The sequence below is a fragment of the Colossoma macropomum genome, unplaced genomic scaffold (assembly GCF_904425465.1).
Source record: "Colossoma macropomum unplaced genomic scaffold, Colossoma_macropomum, whole genome shotgun sequence".
Classification (NCBI taxonomy): Eukaryota; Metazoa; Chordata; class Actinopteri; order Characiformes; family Serrasalmidae; genus Colossoma; species Colossoma macropomum.
Window position 1 is genome coordinate 6,946,201 of NW_023494800.1, and position 27,668 is coordinate 6,973,868.

The 27,668-nt window shown below is 39.9% G+C and overlaps 2 protein-coding genes across 7 annotated transcripts in view; both read left to right on the plus strand.

The window, feature by feature from the left end:
* Positions 1–10,078, plus strand: part of LOC118819779 (ral guanine nucleotide dissociation stimulator-like) — a 124,473-nt gene extending 114,395 nt beyond the window's left edge. For 4 of the 5 annotated variants that reach the window (XM_036587684.1, XM_036587686.1, XM_036587682.1 and 1 more), the window contains exons 14-17: positions 1,725–1,799; positions 4,539–4,790; positions 5,139–5,253; positions 6,673–6,848. In XM_036587684.1, coding sequence (XP_036443577.1) covers positions 1,725–1,799; positions 4,539–4,790; positions 5,139–5,253; positions 6,673–6,848 — 618 coding nt within the window. Of the gene's footprint in view, positions 1–1,724; positions 1,800–4,538; positions 4,791–5,138; positions 5,254–6,672 lie in introns of all 5 variants that reach the window. The other variant, XM_036587681.1, reaches the window with a different exon arrangement.
* Positions 10,079–16,527: 6,449 nt separating this feature from the next.
* Positions 16,528–27,668, plus strand: part of plgrkt (plasminogen receptor, C-terminal lysine transmembrane protein) — a 30,363-nt gene continuing 19,222 nt past the window's right edge. The window contains exons 1-2 of one of the 2 annotated variants that reach the window (XM_036587741.1): positions 16,528–16,633; positions 21,678–21,768. In XM_036587741.1, coding sequence (XP_036443634.1) covers positions 21,688–21,768 — 81 coding nt within the window. In that variant the 5' untranslated portion in view covers positions 16,528–16,633; positions 21,678–21,687. Of the gene's footprint in view, positions 16,634–18,151; positions 18,271–21,677; positions 21,769–27,668 lie in introns of those variants that run through there. The other variant, XM_036587740.1, reaches the window with a different exon arrangement.

Sequence of the window (27,668 nt, forward strand, 5' to 3'; positions counted from 1 at the left end):
GCTATACAACCTTTATAAAGCTTGTGTAAGCCAATTTATGTAGCTTAAAGTATTTATAAGATGCACAGCACTAACTGCTTTGTTTTTGTCTTATAAAGCTTTACAAAGCTCTTCTAGTAATATCCATGCTTCGCCCACAAATGTCTTCTTTTATGGCAGTTGTAAGGTTTGACATGCTTTACAGACCTTTGGTAAAATCTCTTCAACTTAGGGTGGAGTTTAGACTTGCTACATAACATTGAGGGCTACAAGTACGAATGTGAGCAAAAGCAGCACATAATGTGCCTTAATGCCAGCGTGATAGGCGATCACAGTCCCAGGGGTGTCCAGTCTTATCTGCAAACGAACAGTGTGGCTGCAGGTTTTCACTCTAACCAAGCAGGAGCTCACATGATCAGTTGTTTGAGTATCGAGACCAACTGATTAAACAAGTGAGATCATGTGTTTTGAATGAAAACCTGCAGCCTTGGTGGAGAAGATCAGGCACCCATGTACAAAGCTGTAGATAATCAAGTAAACTGCACGTAGGACAGCCTGCTAATTGCATGCGCTTGTAAGACACAGTGCTTAAAAGCTGCAGTGAAACATTGAAACCGTTTCAGTAGCTCCACCCCTTTCTTGTGTGATCCTCCCTGATATGCATTTGTATGAGGAGAATGTACAGGGTGCATAAATATGTCATTTTCATACACAGCATGCGGAGTGAACTCTATTCACGCCTCAAACAACAACAAAAAAACGCAAACCCGATCCGTTTTAACAATGAGTGCGTTTACAAGCACATAATGATCAGATAACTGCCGAAAATCAGATTTTGTCAGTAATCCGATCAACACGTTTATATGCACTTGAGTAATCAGATAATGGGGAAACTCCGCGTCTACATGAGTCAGACAGTGATCGGATTTCTGCTTTGCGACCAGCCAATAAACTCACAGAAGAAGGCGTGTCGAAAACGTAATGTAAAACTCAAGTTTCATGCCACAGCTTTTTTTAAAAAAAACATTGTGCCACTTTACCTGGAAACATGAACAAACATCATCTAGAAGATGAAGAATATTTAAATCCTTCATTTCGTCTAGAATGTAGTTGGTTTCAGCGTCGCTCCAAAAGTGTTTTGCTGCGTCTCATGACAACACTGTTTGTTTATTTCTGGGACTTCTGTCTGTTTTCGCACATGCGCAGACTGAGAAATCCGAAAGAAATCAGAGTAAGAGTTACATGCACTGAGAAATCTGATTACTGAGCTCAAATCCAGCTTTCTTTAACAGGTTTCTTACTCAGATTTCTAGACAGGAGTATGGGGTGTTTACATGGCCATTTGAATAATCGGATAACTGCAGAAATCCAATTATGATCGGATTATTGAGTTCATGTAAACACACTCAGTGTTAGCGTGCACTCTAAATTGATTAAACTTTAGGTGTCCGTTTCCTGGATTAAGGATTAAGTCTGATTATGGTCCTAATGTCCGTGTCAGTGCAGAACTACCATTGGAAATTCTTTTTAGTCTTGGTTTAGGCTTAATCTGGGTCCTAAGCACTCTGAATGTAGGTATTGTGCTTCTCATTAGGCTGAATGGGATTTTTCCACCGTTCTGTAAAGCCTGTCCACAAAATCGCCACAGGTACCACTAAAGAACGCCTTTGTGGGCGGAGCATGTATATGAGCTCCAGCCTCTTGTGTGTTTCCATGGTGACAGTAGCTCTGCTTCCTCCTTGTAGACGTCCACGCCCTGCGTAAAACATTCCAATTCTACCTTAGGGAAGTGTGGGCCAATGGGAGATCTCACACCAACGGTACTCTCCTCCTCTACCCCTCCCTCACTCCATCCCTCCATTCATCCTTCCATCACTCTTTTCATCACTCATCCATCCCATCATTCCATCACTCCATCCATCACTTTGTTTATCCATCCCTCCATTACTCATTTCTTCCATCAGTCCATCAGTCTTTCCATGCTTTACTTCAATCCTTCCATCCCCCATCCATCACTCCATCCCTTCATCACTTTCTCCATTATCCGTCCATCCCTACATACATCTGCCCCTCCACTCCATCCATCCCTCCGTTACTACATCCCTCCGTCACTCCCTTCATAACTACATCATTCCATCGGTCCTTCCATACCTTTCTTCTATTCCCCATTCATCACTCCATCCCTTCATCACTTCTTCCATTATTTTATCTGTCCCTATGTACATCCACCCCTTTCCATCATGTCATCCATCCCTCTATCCATCAATCTATCCCTCAGTCACTTGATCTTTCCATCACTCCATCTGTCACTCCATTCACCCATCCTTACATCCATCTAGCCATCCACTCCCACTCCATCTATCCATTTATTCATCTCTACATCCATCCAGGCCTCCACTTCCACTTCATCCATCCATTCATCCATCCCTCCATCTGTCCCTCCAGTAATACCTCCATCCTCTATTCATCCACCCCTCAACACCTCAATCCATCCCTCTATTCATCCAGCCCTTCAGGGTCCCATCCCTCCATTCATCCACTCCTCCGCTTATCACTCCGTCCCTCTCTCACTCGCTCTGTTTCAGCAGTTGCTCATCTCAGAAGTCTCCTGTGTGTGTTTTTCTCTCTCCGTCTGACAGCTCATCTCATCACTGCCATTCAGTGTGTGTGTGTGTGTGTGTGTGTGTGTGTGTGTGTTGTGTGTATACACTACAGACCAAATGTACAGAAGCAAACAGATTTTTAAAAAAATATTTCACAGTTAACTCAACAACCAGAACAACACAACAGTTTACTGATACCTATTTTACAGTGCTGTATTTTATTACAGTTCATTACAGTTGATTGGTTTACAGTGCTGTACTTTTACTCTGCACTGCAAAAAATGGCATCTTATCAAATGAAATGATCCTAAATCTAGTCAATATTTCTAATATTTCCCATTTTGTGATGGTTGTGCACTTACAATAAGATTATCTAGCTTATTTCTAGACACTTTTCACTTCTTTTAAATAAATTTATTCAGTAAAATTATATCAGTAAGACACTGGCAGATAATTTTGCTGGTTTTAAGCACATTTTTTAAAACGAGCAAAATTATCTGCCAGTATAGTGAGATAATTTTACTAAATAATATTAATACTTAAAACAGTAAACAATATCTAGAAATAAAGTAAATAATCTTAAATTAAACTTACAACAGTCTCAGCAGGAGAAATATTAGATTTATTAACTATATTTAAGATAATTTTTACTTGACACTGTATCATTTTTTGTAGTGTCTCTTATATTATGCAGTGTTTACATTTATTCCAGCCTCCTAATGTAACACGCCTGATTGAGTTGATCTTCTGAATGGGTGGAATCAGGTGGATCTGATTAGAGCTGCAGTAACACTCTGTAGGAGAATCAGCAGGAGCTCAACTCAGTAACAGTCAATTACTGCACATACTGGAAATAGCAAAACAAGCCATTCTGGTTTATCTGTAAAAATATTAAATGTACCAAAGTTAATGCTGCTTCCAAATGTTTGGCCTGTAGTGTGCATGAATGTTTATTCAGCACTAACTTTAACCTCTAACATCTCTAGACAGTGGTGTGATTTTTTCTTCATACAGCTACTTTTCTATCCATGCAATTTAACCTTCATTTCAAATCTGCCTTTCATCCTCCTGATCTCGTGTGTTTGCTCACTGCTGGTGAGCTGCGGTGTTGTGTGGAGGGAAAGTTGTTCTGGGACAGTGTTAATAAAATGTACTGGTTCTGCATCTGTAAGTTAACAGTCCAGCTCTCCATGAGGTCCTGTAGATGTGTCCTCAGATCAACTTTCCATGGTGAAAAAGTCTCATCTTCAAGCTGTACACAAAAAACACATTAACCCTTAGAAGTCTAGAGTTCTTATTGACGTTTGGCTGTGTGTTAAAGTCACATTGCATAATTATGTAAATGTAATTATGTAATTGCTTAGTTAATTATATAATGAATTGGCCCATCGATGTTCCACCAGCAAGTGTGTTCTTATGTAGTTACATAGTTACTGTTGCTATGTTGGCAAGCTTTACAGAAATTATAGTGCACAGCTACACATTTTCATCAAAATATAAAAAAATTTGAGATTTATATTTTCTCCGCCTGTTTCTGTGAGCTGTGAGTAATAAATTATTACTATAAAATTACATCATATTTTCATTTTTGCCAGCCATAACTGCAACTACTAAGGGTTAAACATGTTTCTCTTTCATACTTCCTCAACTTTTCACTCTTTGTTTCTTTCTTTCTCTTTTCTCTGCCACTGTTTCTGTTTAATTTTGTCTTCCATTGCAAAAACCTAACATATTTCTCTTTCTTCCTCTCTTTCCCTCTCATTTATTCTTTTCATAACTTCTCTCTGCCACTGTTTCTGTGTGTTTAACTCGGCCTCACTCTGTTTCTTTCTTTTTTTTAAACACATTTTAACACATTTCTGTCTCTCTCTCCAATTTTCACTCTTTGTTCTATTTTTCTCTCCCTCTATCTCTGCTCCCTTCACTCTCTCTCTATCTTTCTCTGTCTCTTTGCAGTTCTGGGAGTCCACCTCTCTCTCCTCTCTCGACGCCTCTGCCCTCGGCTCCGGCTCCGGCTCCAGCAGTGCCTCGTCCTCCTCAGTCTCCTCCACGCCGGTCACTCTGTCTCGTTCACACAAGCGCTCGGTGTCCGGCGTGTCCAGCTACTCCTCCCTCTCTCTGCCGCTCTACAACCAGCAGGTGGACGACTGCTGCATCATCAGGGTCAGCCTGGACGTGGACAATGGAAACATGTACAAGAGCATCCTGGTGAGTTATTGAGAGATATATACATAAATATCAGGTAAAAAAGCTCCTGAAGTACTGAACTCTAGGGGTGGGAGAAAAAAAACAGTATTTTGTGATTTGTGTAATAATGTGTTTACATTACAACTTAAATTAATTTACATTAAACCGGTAGGGTGTTAAATGTACAGTCTAGCCTACAGGCTACAAGCACCAATTTCAAACTGTAGCTTGAAGAACTTTTAGTCTGTTGCAAAGACTATGAGCGAAGGACCATTACTTTGCCACTTATATGTATAATTGATTTCTTTTCTAATCATAAAATGTGTGTGTGTGTGTGTGTGTGTGTGCGTGTGTGTGTGTGTGTTTCAGGTCACGAGTCAGGATAAAACTCCTGCGGTGATCAGGAAGGCCATGGTGAAACACAACCTGGACCGAGAGAGGCCAGAGGACTACGAGCTCGTGCAGAAAATCAGTGAGGAGAAAGGTGAGCGCTTACACACTCCCTGTTCTCTTTCGGAAAATACACACAGCCTCATGGGACATATGTACATAAGGAATAATGAGCAGAGTATTTGTGTGAATATATCTTTATATTCTCTTCTGTTAGTTGCACTGATTGATTGAGAAGTCTTTGATTTACAGTACATTATTACTTATATGCAACAAACCCTTCACTAAGCCCCACTCCCCTAGGTTACTGTTGCTATGACTGATACGCTTTCAAGTTTTCAATGGCAAAACAGACAATTTCGTTTCTGAGTATGTTTGGAGCAACATATCCACAATTTGATCTCTCAGCAGCCTAATAGTGCCAAAAGAATAAAGACAGACCCTAAAAACTACACAACTACATCCGAAAAGTCAGATCATGCAGTGATCCATGAAGATGAAATGGAAATGAAAGAGGAGTATTGACCTTGTCCTGCAGAGTACACACTTAAATGGTTCTTCAAGGGTTCTTGAGTAAAGAAAATGGTTCTATATAGAACCATGAACACTCAAAGAACCCTTTGCATGATTACAAGGTTCTTTGCATCATGACAAGGTTCTTCAGACTGATGGAGAATGTGCTGTAGATGGTCCTATACAGGTCATTTTTGGTTCTATATATATATTGATTATGGTTGACATCATAACAATAGAAGAACCCTTTTTGGTGCTATATAGAATCCTTTTCAAAAAGGTTCTGTATAGAACCATCTACAGCACATTCTTAAGAACCCTTTCATGATGCAAAGAACGCTTTAATCATACAAAGGGCTCTTTGAGTGTTCATGGTTTTAAGAGTGTAGGGAAATGTATGATTATTTCAATTTTAACCCATTCATAAACATTTTCCTGTGATTTGATGCACTTTACTACCAGTGCTCTATTAAAACGTTTGATATTTCATTTCCTCAAATCTATAGAACTTGTACATTAATATCCTTTTATGTGTAAAATGATGCTGTATAACCTTTTATGAAAGGGTAAAGAGCAACAGTTGCCAGTGGCCTACAGTTGCCAGTGGTTAGGGTTTAGCCAAGGGTCATTTAGACAATTACATTATTAAAAACATAGATATTTATGTAATAACTAACTCTTGGTGGTCCCATTTAGATGATCTGTAACATTAGATAAATAGTTCAGCAGTTTCTCCCTTACCCTGAATGTAGTTGATCAGCGAAGACATGTTTGGTGACTAAAGTTTGTTTCTTTAGTTTAGCAGTGGAGCTGCAGGGCTAATGTAGCTAATAAATAATGGAGAAATGCTCCAAAGTACAGAGAATATTGCAGTATACATTAGGGATTAGTGAAAATTGGGTAAATTAGTGTTTTTGTGCAAATAATTTCTTTACATAGCCACTGTCTTTATAGATAATGCTGAAGTACCCTGTGCTGATTTCCTCCTTGTTTTCCACAGAGTTGAAGATTCCAGACAATGCCAACGTTTTCTACGCTATGAACTCCTCAGCCAACTACGACTTCGTCCTGAAGAAGCGCGGCTTCCCGCGGACGGGCCGCACCAAGCACGTGGCCAGCTCCACCTTGCCTCGAATGAAACAGAAAGGCCTGAGGATCGCCAAAGGGATTTTCTGACCCCTCAAGTCTCCCTACAGTCTCTCACCTGTCCCTCCTCACTCTACCGTTGGCCTCAGTTCCTGCTGCTGTTCGTTAGCATCCAGGCTAATCGAGACCTGCTGTGGAAAAGCGGCTAATGTTCAAAGGTCAAGCCCTAAAGACTGGGAGAGAAAAGTCACTGCCAGCTCAGGAGGCCACCCGTAGCAGTCAGAGTGGTTATGGATGGACAGTTTGCCATGTTTACAGACGCTCCAGAACCCACTTCCTGTGTCAACCCACCTCCTGCGCTGCATCTGAGGTCGCTTCCTGTGAACTGCAGACTGGACCGTGTGCCATGTTGCAGACTCCCTCACTGCCAATGTAAGGACAGCCTGGAGCAGTTTGGAGACAAAGTGCACAATACATGGCTAGCATGATGACTAGCACCTTTTTTTTAAAGCTTTTCCTGCAGAAAAGTTCCTGAACTCTGGTTTCTTGTGAGCTCTGGCGACGTTTGCCTTGGTGGACTGCAACCTGACATTCGCAAGCTTGTGCTCATTTTCTTTCCCCCTTGCTTTCACACGCTTTCGAGTGTGAAGATCATTGTGACTCAGTCTGAACTGGAGAGATGAGTGAATCCGTCTGGTCTTCGCAAGAGAAATGCCTCCAAACAAGTTGTCAGAAATCAGGATACTCTGTTTTTTCCTGGTCTTTAAAGTCTAAGAGAACCTCTATGTCCAGCTTTGTGAAACAAAAAGGGCATTACAACAGCAGACATTCTTCTAACGATGATTATTCTCCTCAGATTTCTGTTGCAGATACTCTTTTTAGGGGTCCAAGCACCAAAGGCGCTGGAGCCCTGTTGTTTTTGAGTATTGTTTTCTCTGTGTCTTTTCCTCTATTTGGTGCTAACTAACACTGACGTCCTCCAGCTGGCTCTCACCATCATTTCAGAGCCTCACCTTGCTAAAGGAACCACACAGCTGGATGGATGACGCCTAGCCGCAGTGCTAACATGCTAGCATGCTGGCACACTGCTCACATGACGAACTGGAAAGCACTAGAAGTAATGAGTGACTGACGACCAGGTTTGCCTGGCTGCCTTTAAGAGTTAGGGATGATGGGTTTTGTATGTCATGAAACAGTATATAGTCAGGTCGAGCAGTAGACTGTGAATGCAGTAGATTAATTGAGTCGGCTAATGGAAGAAGTGTCAAATTTGGTAGGAATTGCCAACTCCTTCTCCACTCTTTCCAAAAGAGCAGGGCTATTATAGGATTGTAATTAACTCACTGTATTCTGGGGTGGATTTCCCAGTCGGAATCGCGAAAAGGCTCCAATCGGTGAGGCCGATTTGCTTGATTAATCTGTAATTGGCTGGGAGTAAATGGGGAAAATAAAACACAAAGTAAAGTGGGAATTTATATTAAGAAGATATTAAACATGAATGAAGACGGAGAGCGACAGATGATGGATGGAAAGCGATAGAAGACAGATAAACATGAATGTTGTTTTGTGAACTGTGATATTCTGGTGTTGCGTCTAGTCGGTGTTGGGGGGAAAACGAATAATAGAACAAAATCCATTGCCATTAATATCACATTTCTGTTCCTGGGTCTAACGTTACTAAACATTATAAACACTATTAATACACTAAAGCGAAGTAAGGGGGCTTGTTTAATTTGCTAAAAACTCTGCCTGTTACAAAGAGGTCAGTCAGCACTGTGTATACCAGCCTATCACCTGCTTACCAGTAGTATTCCAGCTGCAGCCCTGTAGGTCAGTCTTCAGGTTGGGGAAATGCCTCGTGTTGGACGGATGTTAGCCAACAAGCTAACTAACTTGCATTAGCTAGCCAGCTAAAGCAAAGCCGGTTTATGAGGAGCCTGGCCACTTCCTATTCTCCCCGTTATATCAAAAACAGGACTGCCAAACAGCAGAGGGCGCCCACGAGTGAGTCCTAAATGAATGAGAGTAAATGGCGCTCAACGGCTAAAAACGAAAGGTTAAAATAGTTTCTAATCACTTTCCCAGAACGTTTCTTTGATTTTAGAAAGTAGAAGGATGCATTTCACTAAAAAAACAAAAAAATCCTACCTAAATATTTCCTTTTTTCTACAGCAAACGGGTTTTGGGCAGCAGAAGGCGGGCATTAGTGCTATAGCGTGATGATTGGTGAGCGGAGCAGCTCATTGGCTGTTCACGCTCACTGACGTCGTGGACATACATGAGGCGCGTTTTTAATCTCATATAACTCGAATTTAAAGGCTCTTAAAAATATACCAGCAGTACTAAAATGGTTTATGCTGTCTGTGTTCAGGACATGATTGCGTTCTTTTACATTAAAAATGTTTACTCATTCATAAACTATGATTTTGCTCAAATGCTCCATATCAACCCATTCATTTTGGACTCACTCGCGAGCGCCCTCTAGCATCTGAAAAACCCGAAAGACGTTGCAGAGTGGTACTTCTCATCTCTACAAGTTCTCTGGCTAAAGTGTTGGTGCGGTAGCTGATGTTCAAATGAGCTGAATAAAAGCATTGAAGTTGTGGATTTGGTTAGTTAGCTCCTCAACCATGTTGGCTAAGAGTTAAGGTTGGGGTTAGAAAGCTAGTTAGCTAGCTGGCTAAGATACACCAGAAGAATCAATTTTAAACATAATTATACAACAAGAGGATACATTATTTTAGCTAACATTAGTGTGGGATACATCAATAGCTAGCTAGGCAGTTTACTAGCTTGTTGGCTATTTAAAGACTTTGCCAAAGATCCTAAAAAAGGGCAAACAGGATACCGCATGCCTAGTCAGTGGGAAGAAAAGTGTTACAGTTCCTGTCTGCTTAAGTCTTGTCAAAGTCCTTAGAGGAAAGTCTGTCCCTTTGCTGGCCATCTTTGTGATGCCGTGGGCAGTTCTAATCTCTTTAACAGAAATCGCATAAACAGTTTGTATTATTTGGTCCAAAAATCACACAGAACCATGTTTTTTGGGGTCGTCTCTCCACAACAAGGGGGAGCTTTTCCTGCTTGCGGCTATACCAGCAATTCGATTGTCTCTTTTTATTGAAGGACAGGGCTTTTATCCTTAAACAGGCTGAATGTTGAGCGTATCCCATTCATTTTTCAACCACTTAATTGCCCCCTCTTATAGTGTAGTCACAAGACCCTGGCAATCACAAAAAAGGCCACAAGTGTGCTGTAATCACGATGTGAGAAAAAGTAATCAATGGGGCTCTGTTGTCTGCATAAAGGGGCGAATGAGTGCCCCCTCCTTCTCCCAAAAACCATGTGGACGTGTTCCTTGAAATATCTTTTACATGGAGGTTCTTGTTCAGCGTGGGGCTCGATCAGCGGGGCTGCAGCTGGATGTCGCTCCTGCTTACTGCAAAAGAGAGAGATTTTGAGAAATTTCCCTTTATGCTTTAGAAAATTATTCACCGAATGCAGTGGCGGTTGAAGTGTTGAGGCATTATGTGTGGCAGGGTGAATATTCAGACTGTGAGTTTGGGTTTTTACAGAGTAGAATGAACATGAATTCGGATTACACCCAGGTATTAACTTTTCACATTTCCAGAGACTGTGTGCCCTTTTAGATGTGGTTTTGTGTGCATGTGTCTGTGGATGATGTGCATGTGTCTGTGTATATGTGTGCACAGTGGTGGACAATAACAATAACAGTAGTGTACATGTAGTTTGTTACTGTACTTATGTACTTTTTTGTCAGTACTTCAATTTTTGAAAACTTTTAACTTAATTTCAATTAGGGGTGCAACAATACACATGATGCCCCAACTCTACAGCTTCACAGATTTCAAAAAGTGTGCAGGAAGCTGTAAAAACTAAACTTTCAGGTGTGTTCAGAATGATGAACAGAGCTATAGAATAGTCCATAATGACTGAGAACATTGAGATTGAAGATATAATACAATTAATATCCAGAATACCTTGATACTGAAGCAGAAGGAATTATTATAAGATCATTATTATATCACTTATAATTTAATAACATCTTGCTAATTCCAAAAAAAAGATTATTAACCTCTTATTGACCTGGGTATATTTTGGTTTGTCCATGACCAAATCGTAAGGCAAATTATTCAGTAACTACCTGAAATAAATGTAATTTTTTTTTAAGCTAACCTCAAATTAACAGAATGTTTTTATGATTACACATATTATTATATGCTTACAATTCACTGCTGAAAGCCAAAAATCTTAGAGGCTCTTTGTATTATTTTATTAAAATAATTTTTACAGAGCAGATCACTGAAGAGATGCCATCTGTTTATAGTTTATAGCCCAGATTTGTGGAAAAATGGGTCGACTTTCAGTAGACAAAAAAATTCAGCTTCTTCTATTATAATGGTTTAAAATTACATCACCCATCTATTTGACTGGAAAGAAGACAGTTACAGTTCTCATATGACCCCCACCTTTTGAATGTAGCTTATGAAATATGAAAGTTATGAAGAATATGTGCGTTTTATAACCACCGGTGGTCTCAAGGAGTTGAATATATTAAATAAAACATCATTAAATATGTTCTGGTGTCCAGATTACAGCATTTCAGCCTGTAATTTGCAGCACTTCTACACTTCTTGCTGAAATACATTTAAAAGGAAGTATATTTATCAAGTAAAAGTTTCAGTTAATATTATTAAAGATGATTATTATATTATTTTACCCATTGTACGTTTACTTTCCTCTACGTTCTCTCAAGAGCAGGCTTTGTGTACTTTGTCCACCACTGTGTGCTCGTCTGTGTGCGTGTGGGTTTAGATTTGGTTTGTTAAGATTGTTGCATCTTTTATGAATATAAGAAAAAAAAACAAACGAAAAGGGCCAAAGATCATTCAGATCATTCTAACCACAACATTTCACTTCCATAAACACTGCCTGTTCAGATGAAAAAGCCACTTTCTCTCTCACTCTTACAGATAAATATCATTTAGCAAGCTGGTGCCATTTGCTCTCTTTTACTGTAAACAAAAAAAAGGAAAGAGAAATACTTTCTAACAATTAACACATATGTTTTTTTCTATGTTCTTTTTGTAATTTTTGTATGATATGAAATGTCCATTGTACCTTTTGGTTTCATTTTCTTTGTGTGTGTGTGTGAGTGTGTGTGTGTGTGTGTGTGTGTGTGTGTGTGTGTGTGTGTGTATGTGCTCACTCTATTTATTAATTTGTAAATACTTTTTGTAGCATTGTACATTTTGTTTTCTCTCCCTTGTAATTACAAATTAATATATATGTAAATATGAATATATCTATGCGAAGTTTATACCGCTGTAATTGTGGGTTCGATTGGCTCCAGGCTCTTCATTGACTTCTGGTTTTCTGTTAGCTCTTGTGTCTTTTTTTGTACAATGGGTCGATTTTGATATTGCTTTCTCTCCCCTTAAACGCTGTTTCTAGTGTTGGAGAACAAACCCACCTAATAAACATAGTGTGTAAACAAAAACAAATACCACTTTGGACTTTTCTACTGTCTATCATTGCGCACAACCTACGATCCAGATGATAAATATTGATCTAATATTTATATGCTTAGGCTTTATTTACACAATATGGCCAAAAGTATGTGGACCCTTCTGATTATTGAGTTTAGGTGTTCCAGTCACATCCATTGCTAACAGGTGTATGAAACCAAGCACATAGCCATGCAATGTCCATAGACAAACACTGGCAATACAATGCGCTGTACTGAAGAGCTCAATGATTTTAAACACGGCACTGTTATAGGATGCTGCGTTTGTCACAAGTCTGTTTTGTGAAATTTCTGACCTGCTATATCTGCCCCGGTCAACTGTAAGTGCTATTGTTGTGAAATGGAAACATCTAGGAGCGACAACAGCTCAGCCACGAAGTGGTAGACCACACTAACTCGCAGAGTGTGCCACGAAAACTGCATCAGGAGCTTCATGAAATGGGTTTCCATGACTGAGCTTCTGTGCACAAGCCTGAGATCACTATGCGCAATGCCAAGTCTGGCTGGAGTGGTGTAAAGCAAGCCGCCACTGGTCTCTGGAGCAGTGTAAAGGTGTTCTCTGGAGTAAAGTTTGGTGGAGGAGGGACGATGGGCTGGCACTGTTTTTCAGGGTTGGGGCCCCTTAGTTCCAGGGTAATGTTACAACATACAAAGACAATTATAAGTGGCAGCGGTTTGTGGAAAGCCTTTTCCTGTTCCAGCATGACTGCATCCATGTGCACAAAGCAAGGCCCATAAAGGCACAGTTTGGCGAGTTGGGTATGGAGGAACGCCTGACCTCAACCCCACTAACACCTTTGGGATACATAGGAACGTCGATTGAGAGCCAGGCCTACACGTCCAACATCAGTGCTGAACCTCACAAAAGCTCTTTTTATGGAATGGGCACAAATTCCCACAGACACACCCAGAAGAGTGGAGGCTGTTATAGCTGCAAAGTGGGGCAACTCCATGTTAATGCCCCTGTTTTTGGAATGAGATTTTCAACAACCTCATATAGGTATGATGGTCAGGTGTCCACAGACTTTTGGGCGTATAGTGTATTTGTCTAGCTGCAAAGTGAGGGGTGTGAGCAACAGCAAAGCAGTCCAGGAGCTGAGTGAAACAGAATGAAGTCAGACTAGATATGAATAGCAAAACGGAAAGGAGAGAAAACTTCACTTTCTTTACAAATATACTTCAAAACGTTCAAAACGTTCAAATCCATAAAATTATTTAGTAAATACTTAAATATAGTATATAAAAGTAGCATTAGTGACCTCTATACTTCAAAACATAATCAGATTTTTTTGTGAAAGCTCTGCCTCTGGTGCACATTCTACCGCATGGCCACAGGGTGGCGCCCTATAATCATTATTCCTCAAGATCAAGCCATATTTGCCATGTGGAGTGTGAGAGCTGGGCCAAGGAGTGATTCTTCCTTCTCACCATTATAGTGGAAGAGCTGCATAAAGAAGACAAATGAACACGATTCACTTAGAGCAAGTCAATTCATTGATCTTAATTGATGACATTTTGTATTGTTATTGTTATACAGTATATGGTACTAATAGGGAATTTGTGCTCCTTTGCTTCATTAACAGTCTCTTCTCTTCTGGGAAGACTTTACACTGGATGTTGGAACATTGCTGTGAGGATTTGATTGAGCATTAGTGAGGTCAGGTGCTGATTTTGAATGATCAGTTCTGGATCACTCCACTCATCCCAAAGGTACTGGATGGAGCTCCATCGCTCCGTCTCTGCTAAGGGGGCTCCTCTACCCCGTTTAAATGGACATTTTACAAGCTGTGTTAAAGTAGCTAAATTCACTAACTAGAAGGGCTGTGGAGACACTTTTGGACATAAAGTGTATACGTTGCCAGTCAAAAGTTTGGACACATTTACAGAAGGCCGTTTTTTTTTACTGTTTTGCACATTTTTGAGTCATACCAAAGACATTAAAACAAAGCAGTAATGCAGCTGGAATTATGCAGAGACTAAAAAATTGTTAAACAAATCAAACTGTTTTCTAATTTAGATTCTGTTAGAAATTCAGTCCCCTTTCCTTCGATGTCAACGTTACTCACTCTTGTCATTCTCTCAAGCAGCTTCATGAGGAGCCATCTGAAGAAGATGATACAAATAGGTTGAAATCATGTTCTTTCTGAAACCACTTGTCTACTTGTTGAGGGATATATATATATATGTATATATATATATATATATATATGGACTGTAGTCCATCTGTTTCTCTGCATACTTTGTTAGCCCCCTTTTATCCTGTTCTTCAGTGGTCAGGACCCCCATGGACCACCCCAGAACAGGTAATATTTGGGTGGTGGATCATTACTCTCAGCACTGCAGTGACACTGATGTGGTGATGGTGTGTTAGTGTGTGAGTGGATCAGACACAACAGCACTGCTGGAATTTTTAAACACTGTGTCCACTCACTGTCCTTCATCAGTGGTCACAGGACGCTGCCCACAGGACGCTGTTGGCTGGATATTTTTGGTTGGTGGACTATTCTCAGTCCAGCAGTGATACTGAGGTGTTTAAAAACTCCAGCAGCACTGCTGTGACTGATCCACTCAGACCAGCACAACACCCACTAACACACCACCACCACGTCAGTGTTACTGCAGTGCTGAGAATGATCCACCACCCAAATAGTACCTGCTCCATGGGGGTCCTGACCACTGAAGAACAGGGTAAAAGGGGGCTAACAAAGTATTTTTTAAATTTACAATTTGAATGTACTTCTTCATCCTTCTACATTTTTCCTGTATTTTATTTTTCTCCATGAGGTCCGCTGAGTTATTCCTCAACATCAAGACTGAATTAGTCATGAGGGGCTTGAGAAGTGGGCTGTGGAGTGATTACTATGGTCCCCTCTGACCCCTTGCTGCCTCCTGAAGACAAATGAACCCCATTCAAATGTAACAAGTAAACTGATTGGTCTTTTTTGTCAAAGTGATGACATTTTGTATAGTTATACCTGGATGATTTTTTTTGATTATATGTAACTTTGATACTTTTATTCACAATCAAATTTGAATGTTCCATTGTTTTGTTAAAATCAGTCATCTCCTGTGCCCAAAAGATTAGATTTTATGTAACCTATTATGTGATAAAAGTGCAAAAAAGTCTTAAGATTTGTGCTCAGAGAACATCAACTACACTAAATTTTACATTTCCAAAATAAATAAATTGTCTATTTTTTGAAGCATTACAACTGACACATGAGCTTCATGGTAAAGAAAAATCTGCCTGTCTGACAACATACACTTGTTTGTCTTCAGCCTGACATTGCAGCCAAACGAACCAATGAGATCCCGGGCTGCTGTGTGAAGCCGGGTCATGCAGGCAGTTCAAATACTCATAACAGACTTTGGGCTCCATTCAGAAGGGATCATGCGAGCTGCCTGCTCTTCTTCATTACTCCCTGCTGCCTGCTCCCTATCCCTAAGTCACCACTCTCCTTTCCTCCTGATTGCTTACTCCCTGCTCCCTACTCCTTATTCCTCACTGACTATTCCCTACTCACTGCTCCCTGGTCCCTATAACTACTATTCCTTACTCCTTACTTTATAGTCTCAGTTTGTTACTCCTTTTTCCCTACACCCCGTTCCTCACTGACTATTGCCTATTCACTTTCCCTTGATTCCTACTCACTACTCCCTGCTCCCTATTCATTACTTACAACTCACTATTCCCTGCTCCCTATTCCTACTCATTATTCCCTACACGCTTCCCAACACTACCCCCTGCTCCCTATTCCTACTCATTATTCCCTACACGCTTCCCAACACTACCCCCTGCTCCCTACTCACACTACTTATTCCGTATTCCAGGTGTTTAAAAACTCCAGCAGCGCTGCTGTGTCTGATCCACTCTAACCAGTGCAACACACACTAACACACCACCACCACATCAGTGTCACTGCTGTGCTGAGAGTAATGATCCACCACCCAAATAGTACCTGCTCTGGGGTGGTCCCATGGGGGTCCTAACCACTGAAGAACAGGGTAAAAGGGGGCTAACAAAGTGTACAGCCTGTAATTGTAGAACAACGAAGTGCACCTATATATATATATATATATGTAGTTTGTTGGGATCAAGCTGTCTATCTATCTATCTTTAATTGATTTAGGACTTTGAAGCATTGTTGCAAAATAGCAACCATAAATCTGCTCCCTTTGTAGAGCCCTAGCTAGGCTGCATTCATGCCGATTAGGACGCAGCCATGCTGTGACGCTCTGACTGTCAGGGCTGTGTGTCCTTGGAGTACCTGCAGTTTGTGGCCACATGAAATCTCTCTCTAACTCTTTCTGCTGTTGACTGAGTTTAATACAGGTAGGTGTTGCTCTCTGTGCGCTTGAGGCTGCTTTTGCTTTTAAAGAAAGGTTTTTAAAAGAAGCTCCAGCTGAACTGTCTGGTTAACTTCTTGCTACATTAACCTAGCTAGTTAACTAGCTAACCCAGCCAAAATACTGCCAAAGTGCTAAGGGACCACTTCCTTTACATGAAGCTTGATATTTCTATTATTGTTTATTATTTAATCTTTTTTCAATTATCTTCTATCCATTATACCATGGATATCAAACTATTGTTTCTCAGTATAGGCCTAGCCAGCTTAAGAAGAAGAAAATAATGTTAAATGAAAATACTGTACTTAGCAAAATATTTGTAAACAACTAGGAACTAAACAACATCTGTCTCCTTCAAGCGTCTATCGTATGTAACAGTTTTGCCATTTTCACCTGTCTGTAGGGACATGAAAAATGTAATTAATTTAAATAAATCATTGAAAATAGCAAATAGGGATTTACAGAAGAGTCTTGTCTTATGGGTTAAACATTTGGCTAAAATTTGGCCAGAAAATGTCATCACACCTCCACAATGCAGCCTGAATTACACCTGGATAATGTGTGTATTTTTATTTAAAAAAATGAACAGTTATACAGCATATCATAAAAAGTAACCAACTACAAGTTAAAAATGCTAATTTGAAATAAGATTACAAGTAAAATAAAGGCAAATTAGACGACAGGTGTGAAAAGAAAAATGGAAAAAAAAAAAAATAATAATAATAAACAGCTGCTCTGCTAAAATCTCATCCACCGGTGGTTCCAAAAAGCACTTCGTCATATTCTTCATAACTTTCATATTTCATAAGCTACATTCAAAAGGTGGGGGTCGTATGAGAGCTGTAACTGTCTTCTTTCCAGTCAAATAGATGGGTGATGTAATTTTAAACCCTTATAATAAAAGAAGCTGAACTAAATTTTTTGTCTACTGAAAGTCGACCATTTTTCCACAAATCTGGGCTATGAACTAAAAACAGATGGCGTCTCTTCAGTGATCTGCTCTGTAAAAATTATTTTTATAAAATTATACAAAGAGCGTCTAAGATTTTTGGCTTTCAGCAGTGAATTGTAAGCATATAGCAATATGTGTATGATGATAAAATAAGATAATTTGAGGGGAGCTTTTACAATCAATCAATCAATCAATCAATCAATAAATAAATAAATAAATAAAATAAAAATTTACATTTATTTCATACAGTTACTGAATAATTTGCCTTAAGATTTGGTCATGTAAATTCAGATGGACAAACCAAAATATACCCTGGAGAACAAGAGGTCAAGGGTTTTTCATTCTTTGTTTAAATATATTCAACTTAAAAACAAACCTGGGTGCATTTCTAACCCCGCTTTTCCATCGTGAATATAGATTTTGGCCCGTATAATAAAAAATCACGATCATTTCAAAAGCTTCTCTTCTCATAGTGATAGTCGCATTAAAGTTGTGTGTAAGGCTGTGCGTGGAAAACTACAGTTCCCATAATGCCGCGAGTCTCCGTTCCGGGCTGAGCCGGATGTGTGGCGGGATTGTATGTGTGTACATGTGTCAAGATTTACAGTGTAATAAAACATAATCAAACAGCAGATTAACGTCTCACACTTTGACACGCAGCGAGTTTGAGGGTAAGTCCTGTTGTTGTTCTCCTGCTGTTTAACCTAATATAAGCGTTTCATTTCAAAACGAAGGTTTTATAGATTCTAAATGACAAACGAACAAACAAACAAACAAACAAACAAACATGACCCAGTCAGAAGAGCCTCTGACTCCGCATTAATCTGGATTATTTCAGCTTTTAGAAACGGCACTATTGCTGTAATAAACCAGTGGGGTCACTGGTGTAGCTGGAATCAAGGCAAAGCAAGTTTGTTTGTTTGTACACTCTTTAGATGGTTCTTCAAGGGCTCTGTAGTAAAGGCAGTGGTTCTATAGAGAACCATGAACCGTCTGAACACTCAGAAGAACGGTTTACATGCTTCAGAGGTTCTTTGTTTGGTGAAATGGTTCTTTAGATTGATGGAGAGTGGGTTGTGTATGGTTCTGTGTGGCACCAAGAAGGGTTCTTCTGTTGTGAGGACGCTTGTGACAGTAGCAGGTTCTCCATCAATCTGAACTGCATGAAATGGAGCTCAAGGTGCTTCATGAAAGTGTCCAGTAGAACTTTTCCAGCAAAAACTGCTTGGAAACTGAGTAAATAAGTTCTTTATAAACTGTCAGGAGGCTCCTGACTCCTGAGCAGGTAAAACTATGAATATTTGGAGCGAAACAGCAGAAAGCTGCTTCTTTAAGAGTTTAAGAGTTTAAGATTTGATTTAGGTCCAATCCCATTTATTTTTACACCTACCCCTTGTTTTCGAGTGTCACCTTGCCCCTTGTGTCTAAGTTACAACGGGTAGTTGTTGAAATCTTCCCCTACCATATGGGAAAACCCTCAAATAAAGAAGAGCATTACTTCATTAACAGCTACCAGCGCTGCTCTGTAGGCGACCCTGCCAGTCTGCAGTGATAGCAGAGGAGAGTAAAGTTCAGCTCCTCACTAGCCACGTTTACATGCAGCCTGATAATCCGTTAATAATCCGACTAATAGCTCAATCGGAATAGAATATGTCCATGTAAACACCTCAATCGGAATAGTCTAATCCGATTGAGGCCATTCGGAATACAGTGGCTGTGTTTACATGCAACGATTTTTGCCAATCCGATTGAATACAATCCGATTACAGATTTAGACTGAGGTGTTTATATGCACTCTATTCAACAATCTGATGGAAAATCTTCGTTTACATGCTCACTACAAGTAATCCGATGCAAAATGACGCGCATGCGTGGAGTAGCGCTTAGAGTAAACGTTACCATGACAGCGAACATCACGTGAGGTCCAGACCAGTTTCTGCTCCGCCATGTTGAGCGGTGTAAACTTTCGCCGTGACGCGACGCACACGCGCAGAACATACTTACACGTTCCGATTGGAATGTAATCGGATTCAGGCGTTTACATGGCTATTATTCTTCTATTTAACGGATTATTTAGAAGTTTACCCACCTCGTTTAATCGGATAGAAATTGTATTCCGAATGGCCTCAATCGGATTAGACTATTCCGATTGAGGTGTTTACATGGACATATTCTATTCCGATTGAGCTATTAGTCGGATTATTAACGGATTATCAGGCTGCATGTAAACGTGGCTAATTTCTATCCGATTAAACGAGGTGGGTAAACTTCTAAATAATCCGTTAAATAGAAGAATAATAGCCATGTAAACGCCTGAATCCGATTACATTCCAATCGGAACGTGTAAGTATGTTCTGCGCGTGTGCGTCGCGTCACGGCGAAAGTTTACACCGCTCAACATGGCGGAGCAGAAACTGGTCTGGACCTCACGTGATGTTCGCTGTCATGGTAACGTTTACTCTAAGCGCTACTCCACGCATGCGCGTCATTTTGCATCGGATTACTTGTAGTGAGCATGTAAACGAAGATTTTCCATCAGATTGTTGAATAGAGTGCATATAAACACCTCAGTCTAAATCTGTAATCGGATTGTATTCAATCGGATTGGCAAAAATCGTTGCATGTAAACATAGCCACTGCTGGGCTTTAGTTACATTAAGGGAATCATATGCCTTCAAAGAGGGGGGGGCGGGGGGGGTCAATTATTTATTATCACCCACCCCTCATTCTTCAGTGATATGAAGATGAAGTCCGATGTTCACCAGCTTCTTGTTTGAACTTTCCCGTTCCACCTTAAATGGAGCATCAGTTGTGATGCCTGAGGCGCCAGAATGTAACTGCTGCACCATTTAAGGTGGAACAGGAAATTTAGCTAGTTAGCTACCGAGACATCAACATACTGCTTGTGTACTTTTATGCTTGTTATGAAGAAAAGAACCGTAATGCATTGAAACCACATTAAACTAAGATAATACAGTGGTTATCGTAATTTTTTAAAGGAGAAAATACTCACATTTGTGGGTTTCTCCAGTCGCTTGCGCCGCCGTCTTGCTGGTTTTTCTTGTTTTGCTCATGAAAATCCTCCGTTTGGAGGGCCATGTAGCCCCAAACTTTGCCCTCTATCTCAACAAAAATCGGGACACCCTACCCCTAGGTGTGAGTGCGCAAAATGGAGGGCTAGGGCTAAGTGGTAGGGGCGAGGGGTGTAGAATCTGTCAGACGCTCTGGTGTGGAATGGATCTGTTAGAAACAGACACTGTAATCACACAAAACAGCTGTAATATTCTCCCTTGTGCTTATCTGCTTTAGTGCTTTAGCAACAGTATTTTCTACAAGCTGTAACTGGTCAATAGTCTAGGTCCCATGTGTCAAACACAAGGCCCGGGGCCTAGTCAGACCCATGGTACACTCCTATTTGGCCCAAGAAATTATTTAGATTTTCTGTTAACATTAGCCTAGTTCACCATGAGCTGCACTACAGTCCCCAGCATGCACTGCAACATAATGCGCGTCTATGGGACAGCACCGTAAAAAGAAAAGATGCCAGGTGTCGAGCTCAAGCAAACAGGCAGGGTTAAAGACCTACCATACATTGGGGGCATTTAAAGAGGTTTAACAGTTTCTGTAGCAATGTTGCCTATTGTTCTATATAAAGTCTGTTGTTTTATATAAAACAATTTGTTTTTATTTCAAATTATTTTTGAACAGGTCAAGGTTTTGATTCAGTGCCTGAAATAAAAACACAGCTGGCCCACGGATTTGTTTAGATTTTTAATATGACCCTGTTAGTGGTTGAGTTTGACACCCCTCCTCTAGGTAATCCACTACAGGGGGAAAAAGACAACAGCATGAATCAACTTGTTGACTCTTCATGACAAAACTCTTTAGTCGTCTCCTCCCTTATTCTTTACTCGTCTTTGTTAGGCACTTGTTACTCATGTTTTCCTTTCACTGAAGCTGCCTGCCCGGCTGATTGAACCGATCAGGCAACTCAAAATTCACATTTCAGTGGGTTAACATTGCAGATGCTGTGTGTATTGAGGTGAATATCTCACTACTTTGCTGTTATTTCTTTCAGTTTCACCACAATGGGGTTTTTACTCTCCAAATCCATGGACCAGAATCTGAAGAAACAGCAGGAGTTCATGCTCCACAATGCTCGAATCCAGGTACGAAAGATTTAAGAATGAAGAATTGGTATTAATGCAGTTAAAGCTGAGACTATTTATCTCCATTTTGGAACGCCATGCACTCAATCTGACACAGTAAAAAATATGCCATTAATTGAAATGATGCAGTACTATTAAACCTATACACAGATCAGGCATAACATTATGACCACCTCCTTGTTTCTACGCTCATTGTCCATTTTATCAGCTCCACTTACTATATAGGTGCACTTTGTAGTTCTACAGTTACAGACTGTAGTCCATCTGTTTCTCTGCATACTTTGTTAGCCCCCCTTTTACCCTGTTCTTCAGTGGTCAGGACCCCCATAGACCCTCACAGAGCAGGTACTATTTGGGTGGTGGATCATTCTCAGCACTGCAGTAACACTGACGTGGTGGTGGTGTGTTAGTGTGTGTTGTGCTGGTCTGAGTGGATCAGACACAGCAGTGCTGCTGGAGTTTTTAAACACCTCAGTGTCACTGCTGGACTGAGAATAGTCCACCAACCAAAAATATCCAGCCAACAGCGTCCTGTGGGCAGCGTCCTGTGACCACTGATGAAGAGGATGACCAACACAAACTGTGCAGCAGCAGATGAGCTATCGTCTCTGGCTTTACATCTGCAAGGTGGACTGACAAGGTAATAGAGTGTCTAATAGAGTGGACAGTGAGTGGACACAGTGTTTAAAAACTCCAGCATCACTGCTGTGTCTGATCCACTCAGACCAGCACAACACACACTAACACACCACCATCACGTCAGTGTTACTGCAGTGCTGAGAATGATCCAACACCCAAATAGTACCTGCTCTGTGAGGGTCCATGGGGGCCCTGACCACTGAAGAACAGGGTAAAAGGGGGCTAACAAAGTATGCAGAGAAACAGATGGACTACAGTCTGTAACTGTAGAACTACAAAGTGCACCTATATAGTAAGTGGAGCTGATAAAATGGACAATGAGCGTAGAAACAAGGAGGTGGTCATAATGTTATGCCTGATCGGTGTACAATTTTATGAAATGCAGGGACAAAATGTAAAAAAATCCCACTAAAATAGAATTTGAGAACAATTAAAACAGGATTCAAGGCCTGCAGGAGAGTGATCAGTCTTAATGACAACTAAATGACCACTTATTCTTAGAGACTTCAGCATATATAATACAGTCGGAGTGAAAAGGCATAATTTCTCTGAAAGCAGTTGTTTGGATAGTGAAACACTGAGATTTATAAGGAGGCTCTGCAGTTTTGTTAAGTCTAGAACAGTTTGAATGTGACCTTAAAGCATTGCTCTGTTATTCAGTGCGTTTGTCCTGCTGTACTGTTAGTTTAACCTCTTTATCCTGAATTATGCAGTCTTTCATGCTTATCTTACATTTCTTGTGTTTACATCACAATATTATCTGTGGTGCTGATTTCTTTTCCTGGAATTTAGCATTTATTTCAACACTTGCAGTGACATTTTTTTAGTACTGACCAGTTTTTGACAGCAAGTTATGCCTGTTTGTTTTAATAATAATAACAATAATAATAACAATAAACATTATTTGTGTAGAATTTGTCATACATAGAAATGGAGCTCAAGGTGCGTCAACAAAAAGCAGAAAAAAAATAGAGCAAGCATAACTGAAAAAAAGTAAATAATTAATATATGAATAATAGATAAACATGTACGTTTTAAGCTGTCGCAGAAGGAACCCGATGGATCTGGAGCATAAAAACAGAAAGCTGCTCCTTCACTTTCAGATCTGATGAATTTTGGATTTTAACTCCAGAGATTTTTTAAATGTTGTGCATAATTCAGTTATTGGGAAAAGTCTTTCGGAGTGTTTTAATGTGAAACGGTTCATTGTAGAGAAACATACTGACTCAGGTTTCTTGGTTACAGTGGTGGTGATGGGAACCAGGGGTCACAATCTCTACAGCACAAATATAGCCATTTTATTTACTATCCAAAACCACCAGTGAACCTACACGTGTCTTCTGAGTTTTTATATTTAATGTTGAGGATGATTTTTTTGGGAACTATTTTGCCTCACAACATCCTGCATATAACTTTCCGCCATGAATGGGTTTTTAAAAAATATATGTTTTATTACAGTCTTATCACAAAACTGTTGTAAAACAATGTCTCAGGCAACAGGCAGTGTATTCATTACCACTGGATATAATAGCTTTTTGTGAGGGAGGTTTTAGGGCTTCAGACGTCTGGTTCCTATCACCACCACTGTGAGCACTGTGAGCAGTTTTTGCTTGGTGAGGTTACTAGAATGGAGTATTTCACACTAAACCACCCTGAATGATTTGTTTACTTGTTAAACCTTTCAGTTGTGCAGAAACAAATGAAAAAAATTATGCAATTTTCCTTTAATTTGGAATAATTTAGGATGATTTGAATTTGGAATAAAATCTGTCAGGCATTCTGGGTTAGTACGGATCTAGAGGATACAGTAAAGACGCAAAACAGTTTACCATTCACTCTTTTACTTATGAGTTAGCACTTCACACTCTCAGAAATAAAGGTACTAAACTGTCACTGGGGTGGTCCCCTCAAGGGTGCATCTCAGTACCTTTAGTCAGGGAACATAACTGAACCATAATCCATTGAAATGATATTTTCTAGGTTGTACTGACTCCACACACCCCGTCTCGTCTCCAGGCTTTTATTTTAGTGTTCTGTTCTAACCTCTTGTTCTCCAGGGTATATTTTGGTTTGTCCATCTGAATTTACATCACCAAATTGTAAGGCAAATTATTCAGTAACTGCATTAAATTAATGTACATTTTTTATTTATTTATTTATTTATTTTTTGGTAAACGTTCCCCTCAAATTACCAGCACATGTGTTTTATAATCATACACATGTTGCTATATGCTTACAATTCACTGCTGAAAGCCAAAAATCTTAGACGCTCTTGGTATTATTTTATAAAAATCATTTTTACAGAGCAGATCACTGAAGAGACGCCATCTGTTTATAGTTTATAGCCCAGATTTGTGGAAAAATGGGTCGACTTTCAGTAGGAAAAAAAATAGTGAGTTCAGCTTCTTTTATTATAAGGGTTTAAAATTACATCACCCATCTATTTGACTGGAAAGAAGACAGTTACAGCTCTCATATAACCCCCACCTTTTGAATGTAGCTTATGAAATATGAAAGTTATGAAGAATATGACGAAGTGCGTTTTGGAACCACCGGTGGTCTCAAGGAGTTGAAAAGGTTAAAACATTTGGCTATGAAAAGATACAAATATGTACTTTTCACCTGGAAAAGCTTATTTAAGGTTCACAATTGGACCCTAAAACCACTGTTGTACCTTTTGAGGGAAGATTTACATTGTTTGTACCTTGATGATAGAACATGTACCTGCACAGAACCTCTATTTATAACAGTGTAGCAGCAGCGTTTTGTACAAGCTGTAACTGATCAGTAGTCTTTTTAAGTAATCCAGCTAAAAAGGGCGTTGCTGTAGTTTTAGTGAGAGAAGAGAGCAGCATGAACCAACTTGCTAGCACTGTGCAGCGTAACAAAGGATCTAATCCGAGCTACATTACTGAGGTTTCACTCGTGTAAAGGAACCGTAATGCCTTAATGGAATCCTGTCTGCTGTCTGGTCAGCATCTTTAACAGCTGCAGGTCGGAGGTGAGTTGAGGAGCCTAAACCCACATAAACAGTGTTGTTACTTCATTTAAATAATGATGAAGTAAAATTAGCTGAAAATATCAGATGCAAAAACTAAAGAACACTAAGCAATTGTTTGTCTAGTTTCATTTAGGGATGCACAGTAAAATATCAGAATCATATTGATTTTGGTAAATATTTGCTTATAAAATATTTGCATTTTATTCTTTTTGCTGCATTTGTAACATCTACAGAAATAAATGTTAGATTTCTCTGTAAAGCTAATCAAGGTATGTGTAGTCTCAGCGCCGACAGCTGTACACATGAAAAATATTGGACATCGGTATCGGACCAAACTGCATCTCTATCAGTGCATCTCCAGTTTCATTGCAAAGAGAGCATAATTAGTTAGAATTGGATTTAGCGCAGTACAAAGTGTGGAACCATGAATTAAATTAAATGTTTTCATAGTTATTGATATATTTTAAATGTGGCCCTGCTGGCTCTCTGTTTCTGCTTCTCAGACCAATGAAAATCTAAATATTGTGATATATATTGTGTATCAACAAAATGTCTTGAAGTTTCGTGGTGTATTTTTGCCATAGTGCCTAGCCCTAGTTCTCTGATTGGCTGCTCAGCCTGGCCAATCAGTGCACAAGCAAACAACACATCTTATATCTTAATGTCTTCCGGGTTTGTCAGACACTAGAGCGAATCCAAAATCAATGGTTCTCAATGGAGCTTTTGTGCAAAATCATAATTTGTATAGTTTTTATGTAGAAAAAAACACAGATTTTCTTAAAACAGCATGAAATAGTTCAACACTTCTGTCATATTTTTATGCACTTTTGAACTTCAGTTGTAGGACTTCCTATCAGTGTTTTAGGCACAATCATGACATCACTGAGCGCAAAGCGCTTTACTTAGCCAGTCAGCCGAACAGCATGCAGAACAGTCAGCGCTCAGTAGCAGTAATGACAACCAATCATTACTCAATAGTAGTAATTTTTACATCCTACTGCCCAAAACGGAAAGATACTGATGACTGTTTTTCTTCGTTTTTTGGAAAACACCTGTCTACTTTCCAAAATTAAGCCAAGTTCTAACATAAGTGTCTAGAACAGTGTTTAATCTTTTATTTTAAGCTCCTTTCACACTCATTCATTGAGGACTCGCTTGCGGGCGGCCTCTAGCGTTTTGCTGTCACGTTTTTGATATAATGGGGGAGATAGGAAGTGACCAGGCTCTCCTTAAACTGGCTCTGACATCTTTTCCACAATACTGGATCTTCCAGTTTTTCTTTTTGATAACAAATACTGACTACTGCCCCCTTCTGGTATGTAGAATTACTTCCTTTCACGCAGGCAGGTCAAGTGTTAGCTGCAGTCTGTACAGTGTGTTCGAGTGCAGTTTTTCACAGAAGATATGAGATGATGGTGAACTCACTGAAGATGATCATCACTCGTCTTCGATTTGTGCTCTACTACGTTGGCTTTATGTGTCAAAGCCCTAGAACGTTTTTGGGGACACTAGTTTCCTGTCAGTAATATTGGAGCTGTTTTTGGTCTTTTATCATCTCGGGTCAGATTAAAAGCTACCAATCCATACACACCCAGATTCAGCTGATTATCACCCAGCATGCTTCCAAGAATAGATACACATGTTTCCAATACTTCATGGCCACAATGAACATGTGAAAATCCATACGCTTTCACAGTCTGAAGCACCCTTGGTATGCTTCTGTGCACCGATCTGTTTGAATATATTGGCCTTTGCAGTGTTTCTATCATTTCTCTTGCAAAAACCGTCATCAGGCCGCAGCCTCTGCATTTCCGGTGCCCTCCAGCTACAAAGGAGAGGTGTAAACTGCTTGTTTTATTGTGATCTTTATGGGCGGCTACTGTCCTCCGCCACCAAATGTTTGTTTTCCAGCCTCATTTTATGCTTGACTGTGTTTTTGATTTATCTTTGCCTGTGAGGCAGTCCGTGTTGCCACTTTGTGGGCATTAACCAGAACCCAGCCTGCTCCACCTTACATTGCAGGCCTATAAAGCTTTCTCTAAATATGCAGCTGTTTGCCCACTTTAAATGCAATACATAAATACTAATAACAGCCTGATGGATCGCTGAAGTTGTGCAGATTGAGTTTGGTCTTGCCTTTGTTTAAGGTCAGCCTCAGTGATTCAGCTTCTTAGCTCAATTCCAGGGCCGTGATTAGTTTCCCCAATATGCCTCAGTGCTGCATTCATGCTTTGAAATTATACGTTCCCTCTTTTCTCTA